Consider the following 26775-nt stretch of genomic DNA (forward strand, 5'->3'; position numbering starts at 1 on the left):
TTACCGCATTTCCCATCATGGTGTAGGACTTCCCAGATCCAGTCTGTCCATATGCAAAAACACAGGCATTATAACCTTCAAAGGCAGATTTAAGCACATCCATACCAAGATTTTTGAAAACCTAAAAACAAATAAAGTTTTTTAAGTCAATGAAAGCTTGAGGGAAAAAATTGTCATCAGTCCAGCATGACAAATCTTTAACAATACCACAATAAAATGGCAAACTCCAGTGTTATTTACTATAGGAGAGGAAATTAATACTTCAAAGAAAATATTAAGTCTTACTACCAGATCTACTTTACAGCATTGCAATAGTTTATTTTTTACTTCTTTTTCTGTCAGAGATCTACTTGCATTCCAAAGAACAAAAAAATGCTTTTTGTATAGCTCCAATTTCTTTCAGCAATCTCAGCCACTTCATTCACTTTCCCTTATTGTTAATACCTACTCACATTTTGTATCTTTGCCAACTCTCCATGTTCTGCAATTATGCAGTCCCTTCTCAAAAGGAAACATTTCAGTGATCCTGCCAGTTTCTTGTTTGTCTTTTTGGAGGACTTTGGTTGGTTGGTTTTGGTTTTTTGCTCTAATCAAGTATAAGAATATGGCCTTCCTTGTATTTCCTTCCTAACTGGCTTTTACATACCAATACTTTTTAGGTTGGCAAGCATGGAAACTCGCTTTCTGTTTTATCAGCTAATCCCTTCTCTTTTGCCCTCAACATGTAAAAACTAGTAACAATCCCTCTTCCACATCCCATAATATGGGACTCTGTTCTCACCTATTAGATTCAGCTCTCACCAGGTGCCTTCACCACCTTCCTCTGCAATACTGGCTCCAATATCCCTTACAGATTCCTGACCTTTCATTATCATTACCCCTCCTTTTGAACCATACCCTTCCCTGGTCTGCTGAGCAAGGAGCAACACTCGGTGCAGCATTTCTCTCGCAATATAAGTCTGTGTCTCCCGACCTAGACATGATTTTCAAGAACTCATAGATGCTTCACACAGTTTGGCTACTCATCTGCACTATGTGTGGTTTAAATTAGCCAAGGAGAACAAGCTATTATTAATAGTGAATTGCACACACACAGTATAATCACGCTGCCTCTCCCTGGAAAGAATGCTGGGTAATTTCCTTAATCACTAATCCTCAGTTGCAAACATGCCTTTGGAATACTTCACTTGACCTTCCCTTGAGCAAAGGAGTTCAAATGCTGTAACCAGTTACACTTCTCAAAGAGAAAGAGTATAAAGATCAGCCAAAGCTCCTTTATTCTTTCCCCTCTTTTTCACTATACTCAAGTTGTTACCTCACCACTTGGACCAAGCTTTTATGCACTACTGTTTTGACTGAATTTTTCCTTTCAAAAATCTATGTATACCTTGCAAAGTGATTTGAGGTAGTACACAGGATATTGTCCAAACACAAAGGCTTAACACACAGGTTACAAGAAAAGACACTGCTAGGATGGGACACTGGTTTGTCACAAAAGGGCAGTGAATGTCAAAATTCTATTTGTTTCTCTGTCAGGAACACAAACTAAGAAGCTTGATGGTAAATTGCCATCCCCATTTTAATTTTTGAATACTAAGGCATATTTTGCATCTACAAGGCACATTAATGGGGCATGTGCTATTAGACAGATTTTCATTTATTTTTCTGCCTTTCAAATGGAAAAGTCCAACAATCGTGAAAAAAGGGCACCAGGCAACTGCATTACCAACAACCAAGATCAATTTAATTCCATGGCAAGATGAATGTGAATGAAAGATGCCCTTCTCCTATGCCATTGGTGCAGTAAACTGGAAATTCTGCAGCAACTTGATAAGAGCTTAACTACAAAGTCTTTCAATTAAATATAAAATTAATAACACAAGAAAATAATAGCTTGCATAGCATTTGTTTAGGAACTGGACTTCTATGGTTTAAAAACTTTTATTTTCAATGTGCTGCACACATTGTAATTAAAGCAGTACTTGAACAACAATATTTATGTGCGTGCAAGAGAAGTTCACACTCTTGCCAGTAAGGATGAAGGAGGTGGTCCAGGGTTGTGGGACACACTAACAGCAGCATATTGAACATGGACATCTAAGCCATGTTTAGGATTTATTGTTATCATCCTATCACTACTAATCAGCTTTAAAGACATCATGGCTCAAGGCTGCTGCAGCCATCCCTATATGGGCATCTTAATTCATTTTTTTTCTATAGACTCCAGACTCAGACAAGTTATACTGGTCTTTCCTTAACCTGACCCCCTCTGAAACAGAGGCAAAATGGCACCAAAAGGAAAAACTTTGAAAAGGGAAACTTAATTTATGACTTATATGTGGAAATTGGACATCAACACAGGATACAACTTGGATATCTATTTGTATGCATTCAATTTTCCTTTGCTGTTTTAACAAGAATTAACTCCATTGTTTCAAAGATTCTGGAAATAACTTGCATTGTAACAGCAAGAGCCAAACAACACAATGACTCTCTTCCTGGGCTTCCTCTAATGAGGTCTTGTCTAACATAGCTTTCTAGAAGTATCTAAAGGGAGGTAAAGAAACAGCTACCTAGAGGATCCAAGAATTAAATATCTATAAATCTAAGCCACAATTGCTGCTTAAGAAGAATTTCTGCCACTACTTTTACAATACATATTGCAGATTTTTGCAAATATGCATTGATATATGATTAAAATTATTTTTATGGAGATGTGCTCCTCCATATCAGAAAGAGTTTGAGAATATGCTGATCAGCTACCACTGAGAATTAGGTGCATTTTCATGAAACTAAGTAATATTAAGCTGAGACACTCATCAATTTCTATGAGTAAACTTAAGGCAAATATTTGTTGTGTCTGTAGAACCACAAATAAAATCTCAAGCTTCAGGTAGAATCAAGGCAGAAAAATACAAGATCAAAGCTGTTTTAATTAGAATAAATAAATACCTCTCTGCATGTTGAACTTAATGCATTTGCTAAAGTTCTAGCAAAGCCACATGGTCTGAAATGGCTGCTTAAAAACATTCACTAGAAACTTGGATTCCAATCATTGAATGCAAATACATTATTACTTCAATTTGCCACAGTGCTGAAGTAATCAGGATGTTCTAAATCAAGGCCCAAATAAAGGTATACTTCTTGATATTTCAGAAAATATAGAAAAAACGTGTTACTTAAAAGAACATCATCAAGAAATAACAATCCAAAAAGTTTAAGAATATACATGATCAAACATTTGAATGAAATCAACTAATAGTTGGTGAAATAAGAAAGAAGCTTACAGAAAATAAGAGGACATACCACTATAAGTGATGGTTAATAGAGAAATTTCATGTATAAATTCCCTATCAATTATAGTCATGTGATATATATATAATGGCAAAGCTTGTCATTCTCCTAAATATTTAAAAATGGCTTCAACTTATTGTTTCTTATGATTAGTTTTAAATGTAAGCCTTTTTAGGATTAGCCATTACAGTATCTCTGATTTCAGGGGTTACAGAACAGATGAAGTACATACCAAAAAGGTAGGTACCCAGCTGGCTTACAGGATATTCAGCGAACCCTTGCATTATTTTAAGGGGAAAGAAATACTCTTACTTGAAGCTTACAAGCACCAAAACCAAAAGAGAAGATAGCAATCACAAATCACTTGAATTTCATTTAACAAATTTATTAGAGAATGTCAAACAGCAGAAAGGTTCGATGTTCACATGAAATGAGAGGTCAGGGAGGGTCTGTCTGTTCATCTGAATAATTCCTATAGCTCTGAGTCTGATTTTCTCTTCTGAGTGTGCAGGAAGAGAGACAGTTTTGTCCTTTCCCAAGCTGAATGCTCAAGGGAGGAGAAAAAAGAATCTCCTTCAATGTGTACCAAGACTTTTGGACAAAAAGAAAAAACCACTTCAATCAGATAAGAAGAAAGTTTCTGTCTAAGTGAATTAAAGATATATGCTTGTTTCTCAAAAGTGATTTTTTTCTAAAACGTTTTTCAAAACCAAATTCAGTGCTCCGAGATGTTTTCTAACTTGACCTTACAAGACAAATCAGACAAGAGAACTTGAAAGAAGGCATTTAGTCTGCTGGATTAGAAAACACAGCACTTACATTGTTAGATAAGTTAAAAAAAAAAAGTAAACAAAGCGAACTTCAAACTCTCAGGTACGTAAGGAATTTCTAAATTACACAAGAAGCACTTTTAATGGAAAGAAGTTTCATGGAATGATTTCAAGCCAAAGAAAAGGGAAAGGAAAAAGATCAATTATTAACATTCAGAAATCCTACCATTTCTTGACAAACAAAGCTGGGACTTTTACTGTCTGCTGAGAAATAGGAAAAGTCATAGGTAAATGTCTTCGTTCTTTCTCGTCCTGTGTCTCCAGTAGCACCCTCTGGTACCTATTAAAAAAAGAAAAAAGAGCTGGTACAATACATGCTGATGAAGTAATTTAAAACATTTGACAATAAATAATCAGAATGTAAATTTAACATGAGGTTATACACATTTAGAAATTTATGATGACAGGTCAGACTATTATTCCAACAGCACTGATATAATTAGCAACAGATATGCCCTTCAGCAAGAAGGATAGTCAAGTCACAAAACAGCACAGCAGGAATAATTTGTGTTTTAGCTTTCTGCTCCAACCACCACAGTACATTTTTGTCACAATACTCAAATTCAGTTAAATAAATCCCACGTATGACATTATTACAATCAGGGATTATCCTAAATATATAATTTATAGGAGCCAGAGAGACCTTTGCACTGTGAACAGCACTTCAAGGTGGAGTCATAATTAAAATGGTGTTACACACCTGCAGCTCAAGACATGACAGCTGGCACTACACTTCTGCAATACTACACTGTGATCCAAATCAGTCTGAACAAACTACACACTGAAACTCGTACACGGTGAAATTTCTTTTCAGGTATTTGTCACTGGAAACTATCTTGCAAAAACCAATTTGCTGTGTGACTTCTCTTGCTGAGAGTATATTGTTAAAATATACCATCAAAATGTTAGATCAAGTGATGGGTACTTTGGGTTTGGCTCATTTCCACAGGAATTCCAGAAGACTTTTTCTACATGAAGTGAAGGTTTAATAGCTATCAGGCACATACCTCTTCTATTGTTGGCTTTCATCTTCCAAATCAATAATGACCAGAGTGATAAACCTTTGAAAAACTGATGAGATACAGACTGTAGGGTGGTTTTCAAACAACCACAGTGCAGCAAGTTAACAGTGTAACCTGTCTCCCTGAAAGATTGTTTTCATCGTCATCACCATCATGGCTGGGCTTTGCAAACGAAGATTTGGGAAGGGCTCTACCCACATTTGTTACAAGCACGCTGGTGGCTAAAAAGGCCAATACGAGATAGGCATGACCGGTTGCAAAAGGCACAGCAGAAAGACTCCTTAGATGGTATATTCAGCAAGGCACGATTCTTTCTGCGTTGTCTTTTCTCCTCAAGAGTGATCCTGCGTGCTTTCTCAAAGGCAGCAGCAGTGTTACAGATAGTGTGTCTCCAGACCTCCTGATTGGAGGCCAGAGTAGACCAGTTATGGTGATCAATATGGCCAAGGCTGAGATGTTGTTTCAGGGAGTCCTTGTATCTTTTCTTTGGGGCTCCTCTCTTGCAGTAGCCAGTGGCAAGTTCACCATAAAGCAGGATCTTAGGGAGGCGGTGGTCCTTCATCCTGGAGATGTGCCCTGCCCAGCGCAGCTGTGTTCTCAGCAACATGGCCTCAATACTTGTGACTGCTGCTTGCTCTAGAACAGATGCATTGGTCACATCCACTGACCAGTGGATGTTTAGGATTGTTCAGAGGCAGCGTTGATGGAAGCGTTCTAGGAGTCGCAGGTGGTGGCGGTAGATGACCCATGATTCAGATCCGTATAAGAGAGTAGACAGCACTATGGCTCTGTAAACACTGAACTTTGTACTTTTCTTCGGGTGTTTATTTCGCCAAAGAAAGATTGTTTTAACACTGTATTTTAAAACCTAAGAGCTGTTCTCCACAGTGCAGTAAGCACCATTGCTTTGTCCAGTCATATTTTGGCAGCTACTCAGTTAAAACTTCCTTTTTTAAATTATGTTTACTCACCTTTAAGTTTGTGATTGTTGTTTTATTTTTTTCCATCGAAATAATAAACTTTGCATTGAGGTCTTTCTCCCTGAAAAAATAAAATTAAAAAAAAAGACTTGAGCATGTTAAATAAAACACCACAGTCATATTTCCACCCATGAGGTTGCTTGCCACAGTCACTTATCAAATGAATTCACTTTTTATTGCATTTTTTAATTGCTGTGACCAATGTTTACTTATTCCTATGGCATATATTTGAAGTATTTGGGCTTGCCTCCAAGTACCTTCATTTAGAAACAGAGCAGAAGTTTGGGGAAACCTGCTTCAGAAATTGAACTCTGCAAGTCAATTAAGTGGTTTGTTCTTAATTTGAGGTACCCTGATCCAAAGCCCAGTGAAGTCAATTAGGTGGCTCTAAGGAAGGGCAAAACAGAACACTACAAGATAAGCCCCAGTCTCTCACCATCATTCCAGTAGCAGCAGTTCCCACTTTCCCATACAGTCTAGGGAAGAGGGACTAAAGTTTAAAAACACAAAAGCCTAGTATTTTAAAACCCTCTTACAAATAAGGTACCGAATGTATTTTTTGAGCTGTGATGCATCATGGCAGCGCAGAGGAGAAGCTCTGCTACCAACAGAGTGCTGGTAGCAGGTTTATTGCTTCCCAGAGCACAAAGATTCCATGAAGAAAAAAATCCAGTTCTGCAGCAGCGTTTTCATGTACTTGAATCCATTTCACATCATCTGTTTCTGACTGTTTTCAAAACTATCACAAAAAATTGTAAGCTCAGTGTCAAAAAACAGCACGTTCCAACCTGCTTTCTGGAAATCGGATTTCGTTATCCCTACCCATAAGAGCAATACAGGCTGCTCCTGAATGACAACCGTGAGCAAAACACCTCCTGTGCTAATAAAAACATGCACATGGAAGAAAGAGCCAGAAGAGGAAGATACACAGCACACAAAACTTCACTCCCCAAATGCCAACAGACACACCTGTCCCAAAACCACCTGCCAAGTCACCTAACAAACTGGTGTGCCTCACTGGAGCAGAGGAAAGCACTAAAAAAATAAAAGCATTTTATTTATCAAAAAACTATAAAAAAATTAAAGCAAGAAAGTGCTGCTTTACCGTATCACACAATATCTCAACAAATACTAGATAATCACTTGTACCAGCCCAAATTTCAAAAAAGAAACTTCTTCCCACTAACAGGAGATCCAAGTTCAGGAATTTAGCGTGACATTTCCTTCCTCATGGCGCACTAGATCACCCAACTCTGTGTTCCTCCAGTTGACAGCCATCCTCTGTTGATATTAAATTTTTTTCAATAGTAAAGAAAAGCAAAGCCCATTTTAAAATCTAAATTAATGAATAAAGATTAGGCAAATAAAAGTGCTTAATTAAATATCAACACATTAAGTTATTTTCTAAGCTAATAAAAGATATAACTGTAATAATTATAGCATTAATTATAAAACTGAATTTAGATCTACCAGAGAAAAATTTGAGGCATGCCTTGTGATTATTAGATCTACATTTAAGATACTGAAATACCAAAATACAGCAACAGATAATAAATAGGGAAATGGAGAAGTTTCCAATGGTGGTTTTTTTGTAGGAAACAGATTTTGGCATTGCAATAATGCAGCCTGTGGATGGCTGCCATTCATCCTGCTTCTTTCAGAGTCTCTGCCTGTCTGTAGGTATTTGCTCAGCAGAAATGTAATAAGTAATCTGCCCAATTAAATTGTCAGTCTTACTATGAAAATCTGTTTCAAATATAAACTGTAACCTGCTTCCTCTAGGAAGCTTAAAAGGACTCTAGGCAGGAAGAAGTTTGGCCAGAATTATTGCTTTTTAATCTTGATTTCTTCATGCTTGAGGTGTGCAAAGTATGTCAGTGCTTTCTTTCCCAGAGCAAGCCAGCTCTCCATATTACTCATCTAAAGCTACTCAATAATGGAAGACTGATACAAAATGTTTCATGTCCAACACCCACATACGAACTACACAAAATTCTGAGAAGTCTACAGTAATAAATTTTGTGATAACACTGATAATATTAATAAACATTATTAAAGAATAAGGATTTCAAAGTAAAAAAAAAAAAGGCCTTGTAAAGCACTAGCCAATAATACAGTTCACAAACAGAATTTTGCATTTTTGTAGGAGAAGGGATAGGGAGAGGACAATTTAATACAGGAATACTATGAACAGAATCAATAAGCCAACCAGAGAGAAGTGACAAAAAATTAACAGGAAACAAATGCTAAAGCATCATTTTAATATGAGACAGCTGAGTATAATTTATTGTACACATAAAAGAGTTTGAGAGCATCCCATAAAAAACAATTGCCTGCGTGATGCCAGTTATTTCCAGGCACTCATTTAATGCAGCTCAGAGGGGCCAAATCGCTTTCAAAAAGTTTTGATTACAAGTTCCACCCTAATTAAAGGTTCAGGCTGTAAACAGCTGTATTGCAGTGTTGGGTAACCTTCTGAGAACCTTCAGTGTTGGGAGAACCCTCCAGCACCAGCTGCTCCTCCAGCATCCACAGGGACCACCAGCCCTCATCCAGAGACCAGCCCCAGCCACTAAGCCAAATCTCTGCCCCTGCAAATTCTAGCCCTATCACAAAGCAACATAAAGGGTCCAGCTGCCAAAGATAGTTCACAATTAATGCTTTGATGATTTGAGAAATCCTGCTTCCCCCCAAGCCCAATCTGCTCACACGGCAGCCCTGAGAGCTGGCCTCCTGGCTCTCCTCCCTGCTGTTTCTCACACCATGTGGAGTTCCAGAATCACAAGGGACGGAAACCTATAACCCGTGATCCCATGGCCCTTAACCAAATGACAAAGTGATCATGCGGGCAAGTTTCTTGGCACAGACACCAGGAAATGTATCAGTCTAGTGCTGTTATTAACTCCACTATTGCTCAATTCAGCTACTCATCCAGCAATTCATTGCAAGATGAGAAGAGGAAAGGTAAAAAAACAGAGAAAAAAACCCCAGAAAAACCACTTCAGATAATCCTGACACTTTAATATAAAACAATGCCAATGTTAGGACCAAGATAAGATTAAAAGAACTAGTATCCTTGTCTTGTAACTGACTTGCTAAATGGCTTACTTGGGCCAAGTTTTAATAATTTCCTCACAAGAGGCACATGGGTTGCGAAGAACTGCTTCGAACTGAAGATGATCCAGCAGCTGTAGCAGCTCCATGGAAAAAGCTCCAACAGAGATACCTCTATGTCAAGTTTCTTTCTTTCCTTCCCTTATACTCCCTGCTTATTTTGAGGACAAAGACCAGGGCAGTTTTTGCATCTCCATGGGCATCTAATTGAAATCATACCATAGACAGCCAAATATTAGCAGTATCTCCAGATTTCAAAGCAACTTTCAATGACCCTTGTTCATTAAGCCACTTACCCACCCCAAGACTTTTTGAAGATACTCCCACAGAAAGAAGGGAGAAAAGCATGAAAAACCACTGTGACCTCAAATATAAATCAACAAGGGAAGCTTTACAGAAAGCTCTATTACTGACATGCAAAATCTGTTTGGTCTTTTTCCAAGTTTATCTTTAAGTTCCTTCCTTTAAGGTCTTTCAGTGGGAAGTTCAGTTATTTAAACAGTGCTTTTTTTATGAACCCTTTCAGTATTATTCAGACATTAGAGCATTTATGATAGCTAAACCATTAAATATTCATGATATTATGATTTCTATTAAATTGACATTATGGGAATCAGTTGTGATTACCTGTCAAACTCTGAGAAGAGAACAGAAAGAACGAGATGTGTTTCATCTGGGGTGTGGGAAGGGAAAACCAAAAAGGACCAGGCAGAAAGTGTCAGTTTTCCCAAATATTGTTTCAAAAGATCACTTCAGCAAACCTCCAAGGCTGCACAGCCAAGGTCACTGACACTACCTGAGCTGCCTGCAGAGCACCTCTGTGTCAAAACAGAAAGAGGGTCTGTAAAATATACTCTTGGAAATTCACTTAACTGTAGACATTTAAAGAAAAATCTACTGGAAGAGGATTATATTGAAGCAGACGTGTGATTTTGTTTCTCAACCACCCTAAAACGTAGTCTGAGTGTTCATAAAAGCAACTCACGCTCAAAGGTTTTTCTTTTCATCAAAGTGCCTCCTACTTCTTATGTTCACATTTTAGACACAATGTTAGATATTTCCTGTTCTATCACTCTGCTTGTTCACTACCCAGGTGTACTTCTGGGGTCACAAAGTGAAAGAATGAAGGTTGCTTAATGACCAGGAGAATTCAAGCTAAATTTAACTGAAAAACAAGCACAAAGCATGGTACAGAAAGAATCCTGCATTTTCTAGTAGCTGGATAACATAGTAACTGTATATTTGCCCTCATGTCCCACTGAATTACACAGACCAAGAACACTCTCCTTTGTCTGAGTAACTCTTAAGAGGGGAACATCAATACAACTGTACACTTTAAAAGGTCAAGCAAAAACCCTCCTACACAAGAAATTCTTTGTTACTTTCTGTAACTACAGGAAAAGTAATATTGTTGCAATATGAAGTATCACACAATTTCTCTTTCCCATCCAGAGGTTTTTGTTTGGTTTTGGAGGGGTTTTTTAACTTCTTCTATGCTTACTAAATTAGTTTGTAAAAAGTACATTTTTAAAGAATGTGTTTCCATATCTAAATGCAGTTAAAAACATAAATCTGGTGGTCTGCAAATAAAATATCTTCAACACTCTTTATGTTAATTTTTTCCATAACCATCAGTAACAAGTAGTTTCAACGTAATGTTGGCTGAGACTAAAACCAGAACAAGTCAAGCAATCTCATCTAATCCCAAAATTCTGAGAATCCACTGTGGTTTGAGTTACTGGTATAAAACTCACAGTTGTCTCCATGGCAGGGCAATAGCCCAGCATATCCTGAGGTCAAAGTGACCCCACAGAGCTGACTGATATGGCTACAAGCCCATAATTAAATGGCTGAAGCCATGTTTACACCAATGTAGTGTAGAACTTAACACTGTAAAACTACACATTGTACCCACAACAAGTGCAATCACATGTCCTTTAGTCTCAGTTGGAAGGGAATCCTAGATGGATCCAGTGATGGCTGATAAGGGCTGCAGCCTCCCCCTCAGTCAAGAGGCCTCTGCAGACTCTTTAACAACTGCCTGTTGCCTCTGACTGAACATCTTCATTATCTTCCAGACCTCTCCCAAGCTGTCAAATCCGTCTGACAGGGGCCAACAGCCTCAAAAGCTTGGGATGAGCCAGGGCTGGCTGACAGATGGGCTGTGCCGGCTCTCTGGTTTCACCTCACTTGCAGCCAGACAAGAAGAGAGCACATGAAACTCCTGGGGACTGAAGTTAAAAGAAACTGCTTCCTATGGATCAGATTGTGTTTGTGTCTCATTAAGAGACAAACTGTGCACCTATTTGGTACTTTAAAAGAGAATTTTGTCATAAAGCATGTTTTATGTGGGCATAAGGTTTTCTGTGATCAAGGGAATCTTAATCATTTGCTACTGCAGATTTATTATGACACCCACATTCCCTTCTGTGATGCCAGTTTAAAAAAAAAATTGGCAAATTTTGCAAATAATTAAAAGACAGAGTTCTGCTAGTCCCAGGATTTTCTCCACAGTGCAGCTGAAACCAGAACAATAAATCCAGTGACAGAGAATGCAGATACAGGGGAAATCCTGTACATCTTATGAAACAGAAATAATCCCTAAGTTTATATACTAGTACACACATATTAGTTCTTGTATGAAGGACAGCCTAGATTAAATGCCTTTTGCCATAAGAATAAATTTTACCAACCACACTGGAAGCCAGCAGTTTAATCTACAGCAGTAAGGCTCTCCCAGAAAATAAATATACAGGTGTCCTTGTGCTGTCTTCTGTCAAATGATATCCAGCTTCTTTGGGAAAACTATGCACACTCACAGTAACAAATACAGATTGGTGACTATATTAAATCATGTACCTGACCTGCTTTTAAAATTTGTATTTTTAATAATATTATAGATAGCTTCACCTCCCAATAACTCAGATCATGTCAGGTGGGTAGCCACATAAGCAAATTTTTAAATCAGCAACAGCTAACTTAAAGTTAACTGTATCCACACATGCCATGGTCACTGATCTCCTAATAACCTGGAAAAGATTTCATGTTCAATTTGCAGACTACCTCAACAGCGACTTTCCTGCTTTGCCTGCCTACTGACCAGGCTCAGCAATGATCTTACCAGCAGGAACTAGTCCTGCATAACTGAAGTTTAAGACAGCCACACACGAACCCCCTTCTTACATATTTGTGATGCTACCCTTTAGGAAAATATAGCAAATGCCCATCTTTGGCAGAAGTGTCATAAAATATAACCTCAGACACAACCAAGTTGATATGAACGACACCCTGGAACTGTGTTGTAACTATTATAACACTATGAAGTTTATCCTGCATTTCAATCCACATGATATTTTGTTCTTAATATGTTGTTTCTTCCAATTTGTTCGTTTATCCCTGCTACTCTAAGTTATAAAGACAGTACTGACTTAACCCCTTGTGTACAGTAAAGCATGATTCAAAGAAACCACGCTGTTTCCCTTCAGTGCCCTTCTTTTTTGGGGCAGGAAGTCCGCAATTTAGAAATTCATGAAAAAAAAAAAATTGTGCCTGACCTCATGGATATTTTAGACCCTCAAATAATCCATAAGGCTGTTCATATGTCGTTCTTTTCCTCTACTGAGACACACAGAAGCAATCTGGGATGAAAAGTGACTTCAGTTATCTGAAGTACAAATATCTCTCAATGTATAAGCATACAGAAAAATGATGGGTGTACTTCATGCTTCTGCATCTCACTATTGCTTTGTATTCACAATATAAACTCTTTGGAGAAGAATCTTCATAAAGTCAATATTTGAAGTGTCTGACTCTTCAACAGTAAGAACTTCAGCCCAGCAGCAATTAAGATGCCAAGTGCTATGTACATGCTCTTTCTGTTAGATACCTCTGAAAAACCCTCTCTCAGTAAATAACCCTGCCTTTGTACTCACAGCTACTGCAAAATAGAGGACTTTGCTCTTCAATTCAGTCAGCTGTTCTTACCAACAATACCTGCCTTTCAGACACTAAGACTTCTAAGAGTCTTCAAGTCCAAGAGCTCAGTCAGGTTAAAACAGCTGAGTGCTAATCCCATTTATTTCAAAACTGGTCTTAATTTCAAATAAACAAAGCCTGAGAAACAAACTGACTCACCTTTCTCTCGCTTCACTGCATCAGGAAAGCTACAATTCAGAGACACTCATTACTTCTGTTGGTTTCAGGGAGCATGGTTTGAATGTATTTTACTGTTCATCATTTCAGTGATCTAACATGCATAGGTAACCTGGCAACGTGTCTGATAATACTGACATAAGTTAACTGGGAAATGCTATTCTAAAACTACGGGTTTAAGTCCAAAATGCTTAAGACCATAATGTTTTGGGTATTACAAACTGCAAATGAGGCCAGGTTAATTGCATTGCCCCATATGTGTCCACACTGCCACTGTGCTCTGGCCCTGCTGGCACTGGAAGGTCTTTGTTCTTCAGCACCAGGGAGGGGGACAGATGAAACAAGGTAGTGATTGTGACAAATCCCACCGCCTCGAAAAATTTTTGAAGCATTTGCATTAAAGTACTGAAAAGGCCAGAAAAATAAGCACATGTAAGCAGAGGCTGTATTTGGGCTTCCTGACCTCTGATGGTTTATGCAAGATTAACTCTTCAGTTCATGGGAACCCGGTATTTGGTTGGAGCTCCTTGGAGCTACTTCTGCAGCAAGTCTGCTCCAGTTTTGCTGCTCACCAACACAAGGATAAAGCTCTGCACTTGGGACTATCCCTCCTAATCCATCTTCCTTGATACATGTAAAGAGCAAGATCCCATTGTAAAGACTGCATTTATTCTCTCTCCTGTGTACAAAGCTGCGCAAAAACCACTGCAGAGGAGGTTGGAGGTAGAATGCCAAGCACAGGAGCTGCTTAGAAGTCAGCCAGGTCTAGTCTCACCTTCCCATTCAAGCAAGATCATTTCCTGTAATGACTTTCTTAAAAGGAATTATCTCTACCCAACTGCCCAGGCTTTCATTCCTCTCAGGAGACTCTTCCACAACCTGCACTATCTCATTAGCAGTAATTCCTTAGATACTGTTTAAGCTGATCCATTATTAGCTTCATTCCATTACTCTTGAGATATTATGAAGGAGCCATAACTAAGTATTTAATTCCTCTTTTCAACATTTAAGCCCTGCAAATACTTCTAGATTTGCATCTCCTAATCTATTCCAGTAGTCATAACACAGAGTACACATGTAGCTCGATATTCTTTGAATCAATGACTGTCATAATTTTTGTTGATCCTTTCCCACATAATTCAGATAATGAGGTTCCAGAAACAGAATTTTATGAGATATTGACTCAGGGACTTGCAGGGGGAAGCATCAACCACAGCTTCAGTGGCTCTGCAATGTATTTGCAAACAAGAACTGCACTGAGATTGTAGCACACTCCTAAATTCAAATCCATCATTTCTAAGTAGAAAAGCTTCAAAGATTAACCACAGAGCGAAAGGGCATAGAAAGCAGAGGAAAACAAGCCACTGATGTTCAAAGACCACGTACTTTAGCACAGGTGAGAAACTCTAGAGAAACAAACCACTGGGGAGCGATGACATTCTCTAGTGCTTGTACCCCTAAGTTTTAGCTCAGCACTTCAGCACTGCTGACATTTGCTATTGTGGAAAAGCCTAAGGAGAATACAACAAGTTTTTCTAGAATATCCTGACCTGTAGCATCCAAATTCCCACCCAACTCTCATCCTTGCTGATGGCTTCTCTATCTAACTTTAACTTCTTATTTTAGCAAAGGCCACTCTCCTCAGATCCTGCTCCTTCACACAGCTGTCCAGTTCTGCATTTTACCACCCCTTAGCAAACACAGACCACTTGCAACTTAACCTCTTCAGGAGAGCAGCTGTTCTGCCTTACATTTGCAATGTTCTCCTTAAACTCCTGGGTAAAAGAACTCTGGCATTTCCCCATCTCCTGACTGCTGCTTCTTCCATTCCTACATAAATAGGACTGAACTATTTATCTACTCCTTTTTACTCTTAAACCAAAAAAAGCTTTAAAACTTTAAAATCAAGTCTCCTTGCTAATATACTGATTATCACTTTCTGTTACCTCTTACGTTTGCCTCTGACAACCAAGACTTTTCTGTAAGCCCACTAAGCTCTTCTCAATTTTTTTTTCTTTTTTAGTCCTTACAAGCTTGAGCCAATGCTCTGCTGTGAGCAAGCTGCTGCTTCTACTTCATTTGCTTCAACAGGAGGTTCTCCAGCCTTTTCTCATCTTTTAGTGGTCTGCTTACAGCCTTATAACACAGCTTATTACACCCCTTTCTCAAATATATGATCCGTGTAGATACCATTTAGAGGAGCCTCACAATACTCAGCACCTCTTCTTCCCAGCAAACACTGCTACCTCAATTCCATCTTCATCCCAGAACTACAGACAGAAATAACAGCCATAAACTACCATCTCTGAGACTTTTATAACCCTTGAGGATATTTTTACCTAATCACAGCTGTTGAGGTCATCATTTATTGTTGATACCTGTGCTTGAAGAATACACGTTCTTGCCACGGCAGATGTCAAATACTGCCAAAACCAGGGACCAGCAACCCCTGCAGAGCAGGGACAGCTGCATGTCCTACCCACCCCCCTTTTCTCTCAAGTCCTACATCTTAAACACACGACTATACAACAATCATTTCATTTCACCTATAAGGAACCACAGGTCAGATTCTACACTTCTAACTCACAACTGAACAAGTACTAGGTAGTGATTATTAAGGAGAGATAACGTGTACATTGTCATGCTGATGCTCACTCCTCTGGCCTCCCCTAGAGCAGAGGACCTGTCCCGAGAAGGTGTGCATGACCATACTGTAGAACAACACTCTTCCTACTGTTCATTCCTTTTGAAGAGGTGAGAGATAATAAACAGAAAATAAAAGCTTTTTTTAATGTACCCTACAAAACTAAGAACACTTCTACTTTCAGACTTCAAAGTTCTCTTACTATCACCTCTACATGACCCTAGGACTTGGACCAGAGTCTACACTGTTACACATTGACCCAACGTTAACAACAGAAGTCGCACACTGGTGAAGGTCCTCATACATACATATATACATAGCTTCCTTTCAGAGGGAGAATTGCATCTACTTTGACCACTTTTCCAGAGGTCATTAAATGGGTTCAAGGTTTTTGGACACCAAACGTGGCAAGGTCAAAAAGTCACACTCAGAACAGTTAGTTCACCTTGCCAACTCGGCATGAAAGTAGATTTTTATTGCAGTCAGACTCACCCACATATAAAAGCAGAGACAAGAGAGATGTACATTCACCTCAGGCACACCAGAGTCTCACACTATCTTTACAGATCTTTCAACTTCTTTTTATAGAAGTTGTATATGATTATAAATCAAATCACAAGGACCATTACTAAAATGGAAACTCAAACAGTTAGCATAAGAAACAGCAAACTCAGCCTGCTGATAAGCAGCTTATCCTCATCGGTACAGTAGTTCAGAAAGTGACAGTATTGCAACACTGGCCGTATTTAAGCTCTGAGTTATGTTTCTGGGATCACTCTGGAAGTCTCTTAAGGGTAACAACCAGCAATCACCACTCAGAAACAGACGCAGCAAAAATTTCACCATGCACTTCAGAGCCAAACATGATATTTAGCTGAGCGTCCTTGCTTGTAATCACTCCGTCTTTTCTCTCTTTACCTGTATTACATTGATGTTATACACATTTTGTCAAAACACTCTATAAATTCATGAAAATGAAAAATATACACAGTAACTTGTACTTTAGACACTGCAATTTATCACAAGAAACCAATTCATTCTCTCTTCCCTGCATTGAAAACTCTGTATTTCCATGCATGTTTTCTGCTCCTCAATTCTAAAAAGCAGGAATAGTTAATTATAAATTCCATACTCCCAGTAAGTCCTTACCTAAATCATTTGTAAACATTTAAAATGAAAATTAAAGATTTCAGCTGGCTTTTCACTGTTTACTTGTTTATCTCTTTTTGCTGCTACAAAAACACTCCAGTCACATGCTCCCTGTAAAATGAAGCAGCTCCTTTTATATCTCTGTCCTTTGCACTGGTATATTAATTTGAGCAGTTGAAAACTCTGCTATTGATACTAAGGCCTGGATTGTGCAAGCAGTTATTTTTAAATATAATAAAATGTTGGTCCTAAATTTCCCAAGGTACTCTGACTCCAGCTCTGCACAGAGAGGAGTTGCTTAGACTTACATGCATAACCAAGAGGTGTAATAATGTAAATCCAGAAGGGCCTGCCTCACATCTAATGAATAATCACACAGAATGCATTTGTGGATTAAAGTATCAGCATCAGCATGGCTTTTAATCCATACAAACCCCAGAGTCACAAAAAACCCTTCTCCAAGAAATAAAATGTATTTTCTCTGTCTCCCCACTATCAAAGATAAAAGCTGTTAATCTTCAGGCAGTCATTGTGAATGACCACACAGAGCACTACAGCCTCTGACAGGCACTTCTGCCATCCCCATTGGTCACTTCTGTTCGGAGAGCAAATCCAAGGAGTGTGTGCATGCAGAAGTAAAAATTGATCATTTAAAGATGAAATCAAATCGCAGTTTCTATTTCATTATATTGGAAATAAGAACAGAGCTGTGAAAAAGTCTACACAGCTTATTTATTTAAATACATTTATTTTAAAACACTGAGAGCACTGGGTAAGTCAGGGGAGAACTTCCTGCAGTGCAAACCCACATTCTGACATCAGCGGCATCTCTGCAGGTAAGAACAGCACATGGCTCTTGTTTAGTTTGTTCAGCCAGTTAAATACAGTAGTTAGTCTAAGCAATTACAAGAAACAGATGAAAAGGGTTAAAAATCATAAAAAAAAGCTTGCTCTCCTCTGTTACTTCATGAATTAAAAGCCAAACAGAACAGAGCTATCAGGTGTAAGAAATTGGGAGGCACGAGAATTAGCAACAGTATTTGCAGGAATCAAGTTGATATTTCCCTTATTAAATACTAAAACATGTTTTTCTTAATTAGCATATTTTAGATGGTTTTATTTAACAAACAAAGAAAGTGTAAAAGTGGCTTTCTGGAACACTACTTGAATCCTAGTTTTCATGCAATGAAAACGTGACATGAAACAAAAGCAAGAAAATATTACCCCCTTTCTTCTTAAAAGACTCCAAACAGACAAACATAAAGCAATGCATTTATTTGAACTGTGCAGATGCAATGCACAATACAAAACACAGAAACAGAATCAGGTGAGGCTTAAAAGCATCACAAATATCTCACACTATGCGGGAGACAGCAACTAGTAACCAGGAACCCAAAGTCATCTGTTCAGTATGTGAACAGAAAAGGGCCTCAAAGCTGATTACACTTCTCTATAATCCCATCATTTTGCCCAGGAAATGGCCTTTCTGAGGAAGGACAGGATCTTGATGAGAAACTACATTTGGCAGGACTAGACATGGGATTCTTCAGTCAAGTCCTCCAAAGTATAAGACAACAAACGAATGCTTCTAGTGACTGTGTTGGAAAATGAACCTTAGAAGTAATGGTGTCCAAAGCCATTACCTTGCCACAGCAAAATACATAAACCACCCAACCTCACCTCCCTGCAGATTTCTATCCAATGAGGAAAAGCAAGGCTTCCCTCCAGCTGGCAGGATTTTTATCACTTTACAGAAACATATAGCTATAAACACTGACTGAAAGGCTGTCATGGCAATTCAGTATTGAATGAGGGAAACCAAAGGGCAGATGGAGACTCACTAAGGAACTGAACTTCCAAAGCTTACTCTCACAACTGGTTTCTAAGCAGTAGATGTAAATCCATCAGACACACTTTTACTATGTTATGCAGAGATAGTCAAAAGACTGTAGAGTAACCTCCATGTAACACAATTTGAGATGTTCAGTGCTCTAAGAAGAACGGTCGAGAGCTCTGACAACAGCACTGAAATGAAAAAATTCCTTCCAGGTCAAGTCAGAGAAGGAAAAGACTAAAAATAAGTCACAGCAGAAGAAACAAGAATACTAAAATTTGTCATCTAAGCAATGGAACAGCAAGTAAGCCTTAAATAACAACCCTCTCCCCACCACGATTCATTCCAAAAACCATGTTCATGACTTATTACACAATTAGCAGTGCTATGACACCACACAGTGCAACTGCTCCATAATGCAAGAGTCTTACCAATAACCATTCATTAACTGTGTCTTCTCTAATTAAAAATGACTCATGAAATAAGCTGCATTATATGATTAAGCTTTGAAGAAACCAAAGCAAATTTAACTGAATTAAATTTAACTCTATACAGTATCTTGTTAATAATTTTGAATATAAGTGCTGGAGAATGAACACCTGGCTGTAAAGTTCCTTTGAAAGGGCAGAAAGGCCTTTCCTCTGGAAAATGCTTCAGGGACCCAAAAAGGTGAAGGGAGCACAGCTGAGAGAAGATACAGGTACAAGGGAACACCTGCCAAGGCGACCCTGCCTTGGCAGAGGAGTGGACTAGATGATCTCCAGAAGTCCTTCCAACCCTAACAATTCTGTGATTCTGTGAAACCAATATAAGCAAAATATAATTTCTGCTCCTGGGTTATGGGTCACTACACCTTCACTAATGCAAGAGGAAAGGCAATTGGATCCCCTAAGGCTTAAGATCTCAGTTTTACAAAACACAGCACAAGTCCAGCACTGACTGAAGAGGAGGAAGACCACCAACCCCAGCACTGGGTCCCACACCAAACAGCCACTGTGCCCCTGAAAAAATCAAGACTTACAAGTAATATCCCATGGCACCGAATTCAGCTTCCTGATAATGTTTCATAAACATCAAACAACATCCCATAAAGAGCAAGGTTTTGGCAACTTGAAGTGGAAGGCTCTTCACAGCTGGCATGGTCAGACACTTACCAGTTTTCAGAGCAAGCTTATTCACAGCCACCTTGCTGCCACACAACTATGACAGAGACCATTTTCTTGGTTTGTCCCTTGGACAACACCAGAACTCTGTCTGCCCTGCTCTTAGGCTTGTACTCTTCCATCACATGACAAACCATTTTCATCATTTTCTAGGCATTCTCTGATCCAGCCCCATCCAAGTTACCCTCCCACGTGCAATACAGATGTCATTGTCCGATATTCCCTCACCACAACACTTCCAAAGTTCCACTCACACACTTTCAGTCGGTGTTTCCACTGCCTATCACCACCACCAGCCCTTTCCTCCTCTGCTATGTGCTCTCCATTTCCCTCCCTTCTGTCCCTTAGTAGATCACAGTTATAGTCCAAAACCGAAACTTCTACAAAACACTTCATAACAAATCTTATTAATACTTAAAAGACCTGTGCTACCTCTTGTCTGAGACTCTCAAAGGAAAAGTGAAGTGTGTATACAGAATAATTTTAAAAAATTTTAAGAACCATATGGTTAGACCCGGGGGAGAGAGCAGGGGCAAGCAGGAGGATGCGACACGATTATTCACCAACTCTGATCCCCAGCCAACTGCCTAAACTACTTTAAACCAACCTGCATTATTTTCCCCTTCCTACCTACCTTCATCAACTTTATTTTAGTAAGACTTGTCTCTCCCTCACTGAAAACAAGATACTGACTGACTTTCAGAACTTGGTAAATCATATTTTTTAAACACCTCAGTCAGACCCAGTGAGAGGAACAGCGGAAGCCTCATTGGCTGCCTGTGCTTTAAACCACTTTTCTTCTGAATTGGCTACCTCACTTCAGAATGAGGGAAGAAGTAAGAGCACTGCCAGCAGAATCTGACAGTTTTCTACATATGGTTCTTAAATTATATAATTGACTCTATCGTGCACAATATGCACTTATTTCATGAAAGAAAACTGTTTATTTCCCAGACACATCTGAGGAAGTGGGTGATGAACTCCTGCCCATACAGCAAATGGGGCAGACTGCCAATTTTAGATATAAATACTTATGTACTTTGAGCATAATATATCTAGATATAGATATATACATATATAATATAAATATATAATACAACATATCTACATGTTTTTATTAATGGCTCCAAATGAACTGGGCAACAATTGCTCTCTCAAGCGGGTAGAAGGGGCTGCTGTTTGTAAATGATGTTTCTTTCACATTTCAGAAGCCTCGCAGTACACCCTTGGCAGCTCCTTCTTCCCAATCTTCAACAAAGTAACTTTTCCGTCCTTACAGAGGGATCAGACAACCTAGCGCTTCAGACCGTGACAGATCGAATTTCCCAGGCAAAGCCCCGCGCCGCGGGCGAACCACTTCCCAGCCTGCCGGGAAGGAGACGCGCTCTCAGCGCCGGGAGCCCCGGAACTCCCGGTGGAGCTCCCGCAGTGCTGTCACCGCTCGCAACCCCTGCGAGCGGCACCGGCTGCGGAGCGGGGCCGGTCGGGGGGGGTCCCCTCACTCACCTGCGGTTCATGGGCCGTACCCGCACGGCCACCTTCACCGAGGCCATGGCTCATCCCCGCCGGCCCGGCCTGGCCCGCGCTGTCCGTCCCCGCCGCGCCCCGCCCGCCCCGGGCCGAGCCAGGCCGCCCTATCCTGGGCTGTGTCGCTATGGCAACCACCGCCCTGCCCAGGGGGGACGGCGGCCGCGCACGGACAAACAACGCGCCACGCATTCGGCTTCCCGGGCGGGGCGGGGGAGCTGCGGGAGGAGAGGGAGGAGAAGGAGCAGGAGGAGGAGGAGGAGGAGGAGGAGGAGGAGGAAGAGGAAGAGGAAGAGGAAGGCTGAGAAGTTTTGAGAGAAGGGGAATGGGGTTAGCGGTAGATACAGCGTGTGGACCTGCAGGAGCTTCCCCATAGGGTCGTCCACCGCAGTATATTTATTGGAGGGGGCGTATGTGCCTATAATACCTATATATACATAAATATATTCATATATACACATATATCACAGAATCCATAAGACTGGAAAAGACCTCTGAGATCATCGAGTCCAACCTACGACCCAACACCACCATGTCAACTAGACCATGGCTCCAAAGTGCCACGTCCAGTCTTTCCTTAAACACCTCCAGGGACGGTGACTCCACCATCTCCCTGGGCAGCCCATTCCAGTGTCTAATCACCCTTTCTGCGAAGAAATTCCTGCTGATGTCCAACCTAAACCTCCCCTGGCGCAGCTTAAGACTCTGTCCTCTAGTCCTGTCACGGGTTCCCCAGCGAGAAGAGGCTGATCCCCAGCTGGCTACAGCCTCCTCTCAGGGAGCCACCTGGCTATATGTACATATATGTATATATACACATATAAAAATGTGTATATATATAAAAATATATATGTGTATGTATATATCACATCTTTTATATATATAATATAGAGAGATATATTTTATACCCTTTTATATATATAAACACATATATACACATATATGTATATAGTGTGTGTGTATATATATATATATATGCCCACCTCTGCAGATGTATAACTACCCATTATACATAGAGGGAAATCTATATTTAGAGTTATAGATAGGGGTATCTATATATACACACCTATATATATCCCTATACGCACTCCTATATATCTCTCCCTCTGTATATACACACCCCTGTACATAGAGACACACACAATATTTGCATAATATATATTTATATCTAAATACATGTATATGAGGGGAGAGAGATATCTACGTAGATATATAGGTATAGATATCTATATCTGTAGATAGAGACACAGATATATATCTCTAGATATATATTTTTTGCCTTTTGACAAGGGCACAGAGTGACAGGACAAGGGGAAATGGCTTCAACCTGAAAGAGGGCAGGGTTAGATTAGACATGGGGAAAAAATTCTTCACTGTGTGGGGGGGTGAGGCACTGGTACAGGTTGCCCAGAGAAGCTGTGGATGCTCCATCCCTGGAAATGTTCAAGACCAGGTTGAACAGGGCTTTGAGCAACCTGGTCTAGTGAAAGGTGTCCCTGCCCATGGCAGTGGGGTTGGAATGAGATGATCTTTAAGGTCCCTTCCAACCCAAACCATTCTGATTCTATGAAATAATAAATATTTTTATTTGTTTGGAGTTGTCAATGCCTGGAAACTACACCCAGGATAGAGGCACCATTTAAAACACCGTATAAACATAGTTTAATTCAAGTCACTGAAGTGTTACCAGCTTGAAGCCAAAAAAAAAAACCAGTTGCCAAGACAGAAGATTTCAGACCCAAATACCTCAACTTTAGCAGTGACTCCTACTGACAATCTATTGTTTCCAAAACAAGGAAGGAGTAAAGAAGTGGGGGTGACAGTAAAATCATCAGCTGATGAGCAATTAGCATCTATGGCAAGTGGGATCATGTAGATGAATGAGCTGACCTGGGAAAAGGAGGAGAGAAGTGGAGGGAAAGTGAGAGATAGAAGGACCCCACGTTTACACCCCAGAGGTGTTGGGGGAAGCACCAGGATCAGAGAAAAACAGACAAGACAGAAGAAATTTGGAGGATAATTGACTGCTGGAGGTGGTCAAAGGGGATGGGGTGGAAGCCCAACAGACATTGAATGACAGCTGAAAACCAGGACAAAAAGAGATGCCACAGCATGGAGAAAGGAGAGGATGAAGAAAGAAGACATAAAAGTGATGTCCCCAGCAGTGCACCAGATCAACTGAGAGATGAGGTACGTTTGAAGGGAGAAGTCAGGTCCAAGCGGTGGTTTTATTGCAAAAGAAAAACTATTATATGTTCAACTTGCTTGAGAAAGAGAAGAGGAGGGATGAGAACAAGAGAGGGCCAGGGCAAGAGGTTAGAAAGCCACTGGTGCAGCAGCTTAAAAGAGGAGAAGGAGGAAGAAATGTAGGGTCGCTAATAGGAAAGATGGAGGAAGGAACAATATACAGAGAGAGAGAGAGAAGAGCACATTGTTGGAAATCCAGGAAACTTTCAACTGCCAGACAGGACCTTTGGTCTGGGAGTCAGAGATTAAAAACAGTTTTGAAGTTTTGGAGATGGAAAAGAAAGTAGTGGATTTATAATGTGGATTTTTCCTGAGGTTTTCAGTACTGTGAGAGGACAAGCAGAGGGGAAAAATGCAAGGGGGGAGACAGTTTGTGGTGCTGAGACAAACTCAAGGGTAAGAGAAAAAAGTCAGGAGAAATTTCAGCACCAGTGTCAGAGTATCTTTTATCAGAGGTCACAGGAGCACCAAAAAAGAAGGGAAGGTATCAGCTGTGCTGTGCAGAGAGGTTTTACAGTGGGAGAAGAAGAACCAGGGCATTGGGAAATCACAGGAAGAGCAATATTTGCTTAAAAATCATCCAAGGACCAGATCACTCTGGTGAGCACGGGAGCTGACACACCACAGCAGGGAGACCCCCACTAAGGCATCGAGCAAATTGCTAAAGCCTATTGAAAGCTTTATAGAGGACCTGGGAGATGGCAACAAACTGACAAACAATAGCACAAACAGATTAGAAAGACAAGAATAAGTAAAAATTGTATAAGAAAAAATAGACATGTACACATACGCATAATAAGATTTTTTAAAAAAGCAGCAGTAAAAAATACAATAAAATGTAATGATTTTTGGCATGAATTAGGACTCCTAGGATAGTCATCCAATATGTAACCTAATTTGTAGAGCATGTACTAGCTCCTCTCAGACAGTTGTGCTTCCCCCCTCTCTGCTTAGCAAAACTATTGAAATACATCTTGTTCAGTAAGTACATCTCCACATGCTGTGTTCTCGAACATCAAGCTATCAGGGGATAAGAGTTTCTCCACCCTCGCAGATCCTTCTGCGTCATGGAAAACACTTTTTCACTTTCCACAGTGAGTGCCAATTGCAGATGGGACCAGCTAAGGCACCTGCAGCATGCCCGGCATGAAGCAGCAAAACATCCCCAGACTCTCCCATCTTCCTAAAATTCTCCTTGCCTTGCTATTTCAGAGCTCTCTGTCCTTCACCAGGCCAGGACACAAATGCTCTGGGCAGTATATGAAGGGTAAAGCCCAGCCTGGTTTTGTCCAGCAGCATTGATGAACCCTTGTCCATGGGAATTGAGCGCTTAGTGGTTGGAGTATGACCCAGCAGCAGAGCCAGAGGAGTTGGCTCCACTCAGGATGTAATTCAATACAAGTTATAGTTAGGAAAGTGGGATAAATTGGTGTGCTCAGTAAGACTAAGCAGAACTTATTGCTAGAGTTAGACACATTCAGCACCAGCACTATTTGCCTGGCTTTAAAGTACATCCATAGGCAGCACACGTTCGTGCCTTTGACACATTTCGATGTTCTTCTCTCTCCTGCCCCTTGGTTCAGCAATGAGTTTTGCCTTGCTTAAAGCTCTCACCAGTTGTCTGTCTCATGAAATTATTGCACACTGCATGTAATGTCTCCTGCACTTTCAGTGAGGGACAGGCAAATTTTACAAGAGGATGGTCCAGGAGGAAGGCTTCTTTCCTAAGGCTCCATCCTGTAGTTAATCTGCTCAGCGAATGTTCAGAGAATTGAGACTGTAGGTGTGCTGGTTTAAAGGTAAACCAGCAGGGGAAATGAACTCAACTCAAAAGAGAGATTATAAGTCAGAATAACAATTTAATAAAATAATACAATAAGTACGATTATACAGACAAACAATTGGTTTTAACCCACCAAACCCAAATGTATAACCCAGCACCCTGGGGCATGAACAGAGTGGTGTTCTTTGGGCCCCCTGAGTCCAAAGGAAAAGGAGAGGGGAAAACCTGTTGGTGAGAGTGCTGTTGCAGTCTGGTCAAGAGTGGTGATTGCAGTCCAGTCGAGAGTGGTGGTTGCAGTCCAGTCGAGAGTGGTGGTCTGCAGTCTGGTTGAAAGCGGTGATCTGCAGTCTTCCTCTGGATCCCACAAGTGGTTAAAAAGGTCCCAAGACTCCAAGATTATATATCCTCCCGTTCAGGCAGGAATGCTCAGTGCCTCCCTCAGGGCGGGGGGTGGGGGGGGATGTTCTCTAATGGGTGTGAGGACAAGAGCAACTCCTACCTCACAGGTCTCTGAGCACCTAGTTTATAGCCTGAGGAGTCAGGCTGTATGTGCAGATGGTGTAAATGGTTCATTGATAACAGTTTCTGGGAAATGGCATGGAAGGCTATAGAATACGAAGTTTTGGGTTACACCCATACCGTGATGAACTGGGCCCAGCTGTTCTAACTAGGACAGTAGGAAAGTCACTCTGTTCTCAGCTTAGCTTCTACAAAACTTGACAGAAAGGGATATTTTTGAAACTTCTATACATAGGTGACAGTTTGTAGACATTAACTCCACCCCCAAAACAATATAAATGGATATAAATATACATCCCCACACCAAGTGCCTCAACCTTCTTTCTTTAAAAATCTGCTGGAAAATATAGCTGTCAGTTTCTAAATACAAACTATTTTACACTCAGAAACTCCTGGCAGAGTTTACAAACCCAAATCCTAATCAAACCAAAGGCACATACATTCCCAAATAGTCCTCTTCTCCTTTGGTGTAAGTGTCTTTAATAAATACATGGTTCAGATATGGTTAATGAAGCAT

At 40.2% G+C, this 26775-nt stretch overlaps 1 protein-coding gene across 1 annotated transcript in view; it reads right to left on the reverse strand.

The window, feature by feature from the left end:
- Positions 1-21850, reverse strand: part of KIF16B (kinesin family member 16B) — a 142410-nt gene extending 120560 nt beyond the window's left edge. The window contains exons 1-4 of the mRNA XM_027736774.2: positions 21689-21850; positions 6118-6187; positions 4291-4404; positions 5-121 (exon numbers count right to left, since the gene is read on the reverse strand). Coding sequence (XP_027592575.2) covers positions 5-121; positions 4291-4404; positions 6118-6187; positions 21689-21735 — 348 coding nt within the window. The 5' untranslated portion in view covers positions 21736-21850. The remainder of the gene's footprint in view (positions 1-4; positions 122-4290; positions 4405-6117; positions 6188-21688) is intronic.
- Between the last annotated feature and the right edge of the window lie 4925 nt (positions 21851-26775).

Source organism: Pipra filicauda, unplaced genomic scaffold (genome assembly GCF_003945595.2).
Source record: "Pipra filicauda isolate LSUMZ 115617 unplaced genomic scaffold, ASM394559v2 scaffold434_size586239_pilon, whole genome shotgun sequence".
NCBI classification, from domain to species: domain Eukaryota; kingdom Metazoa; phylum Chordata; class Aves; order Passeriformes; family Pipridae; genus Pipra; species Pipra filicauda.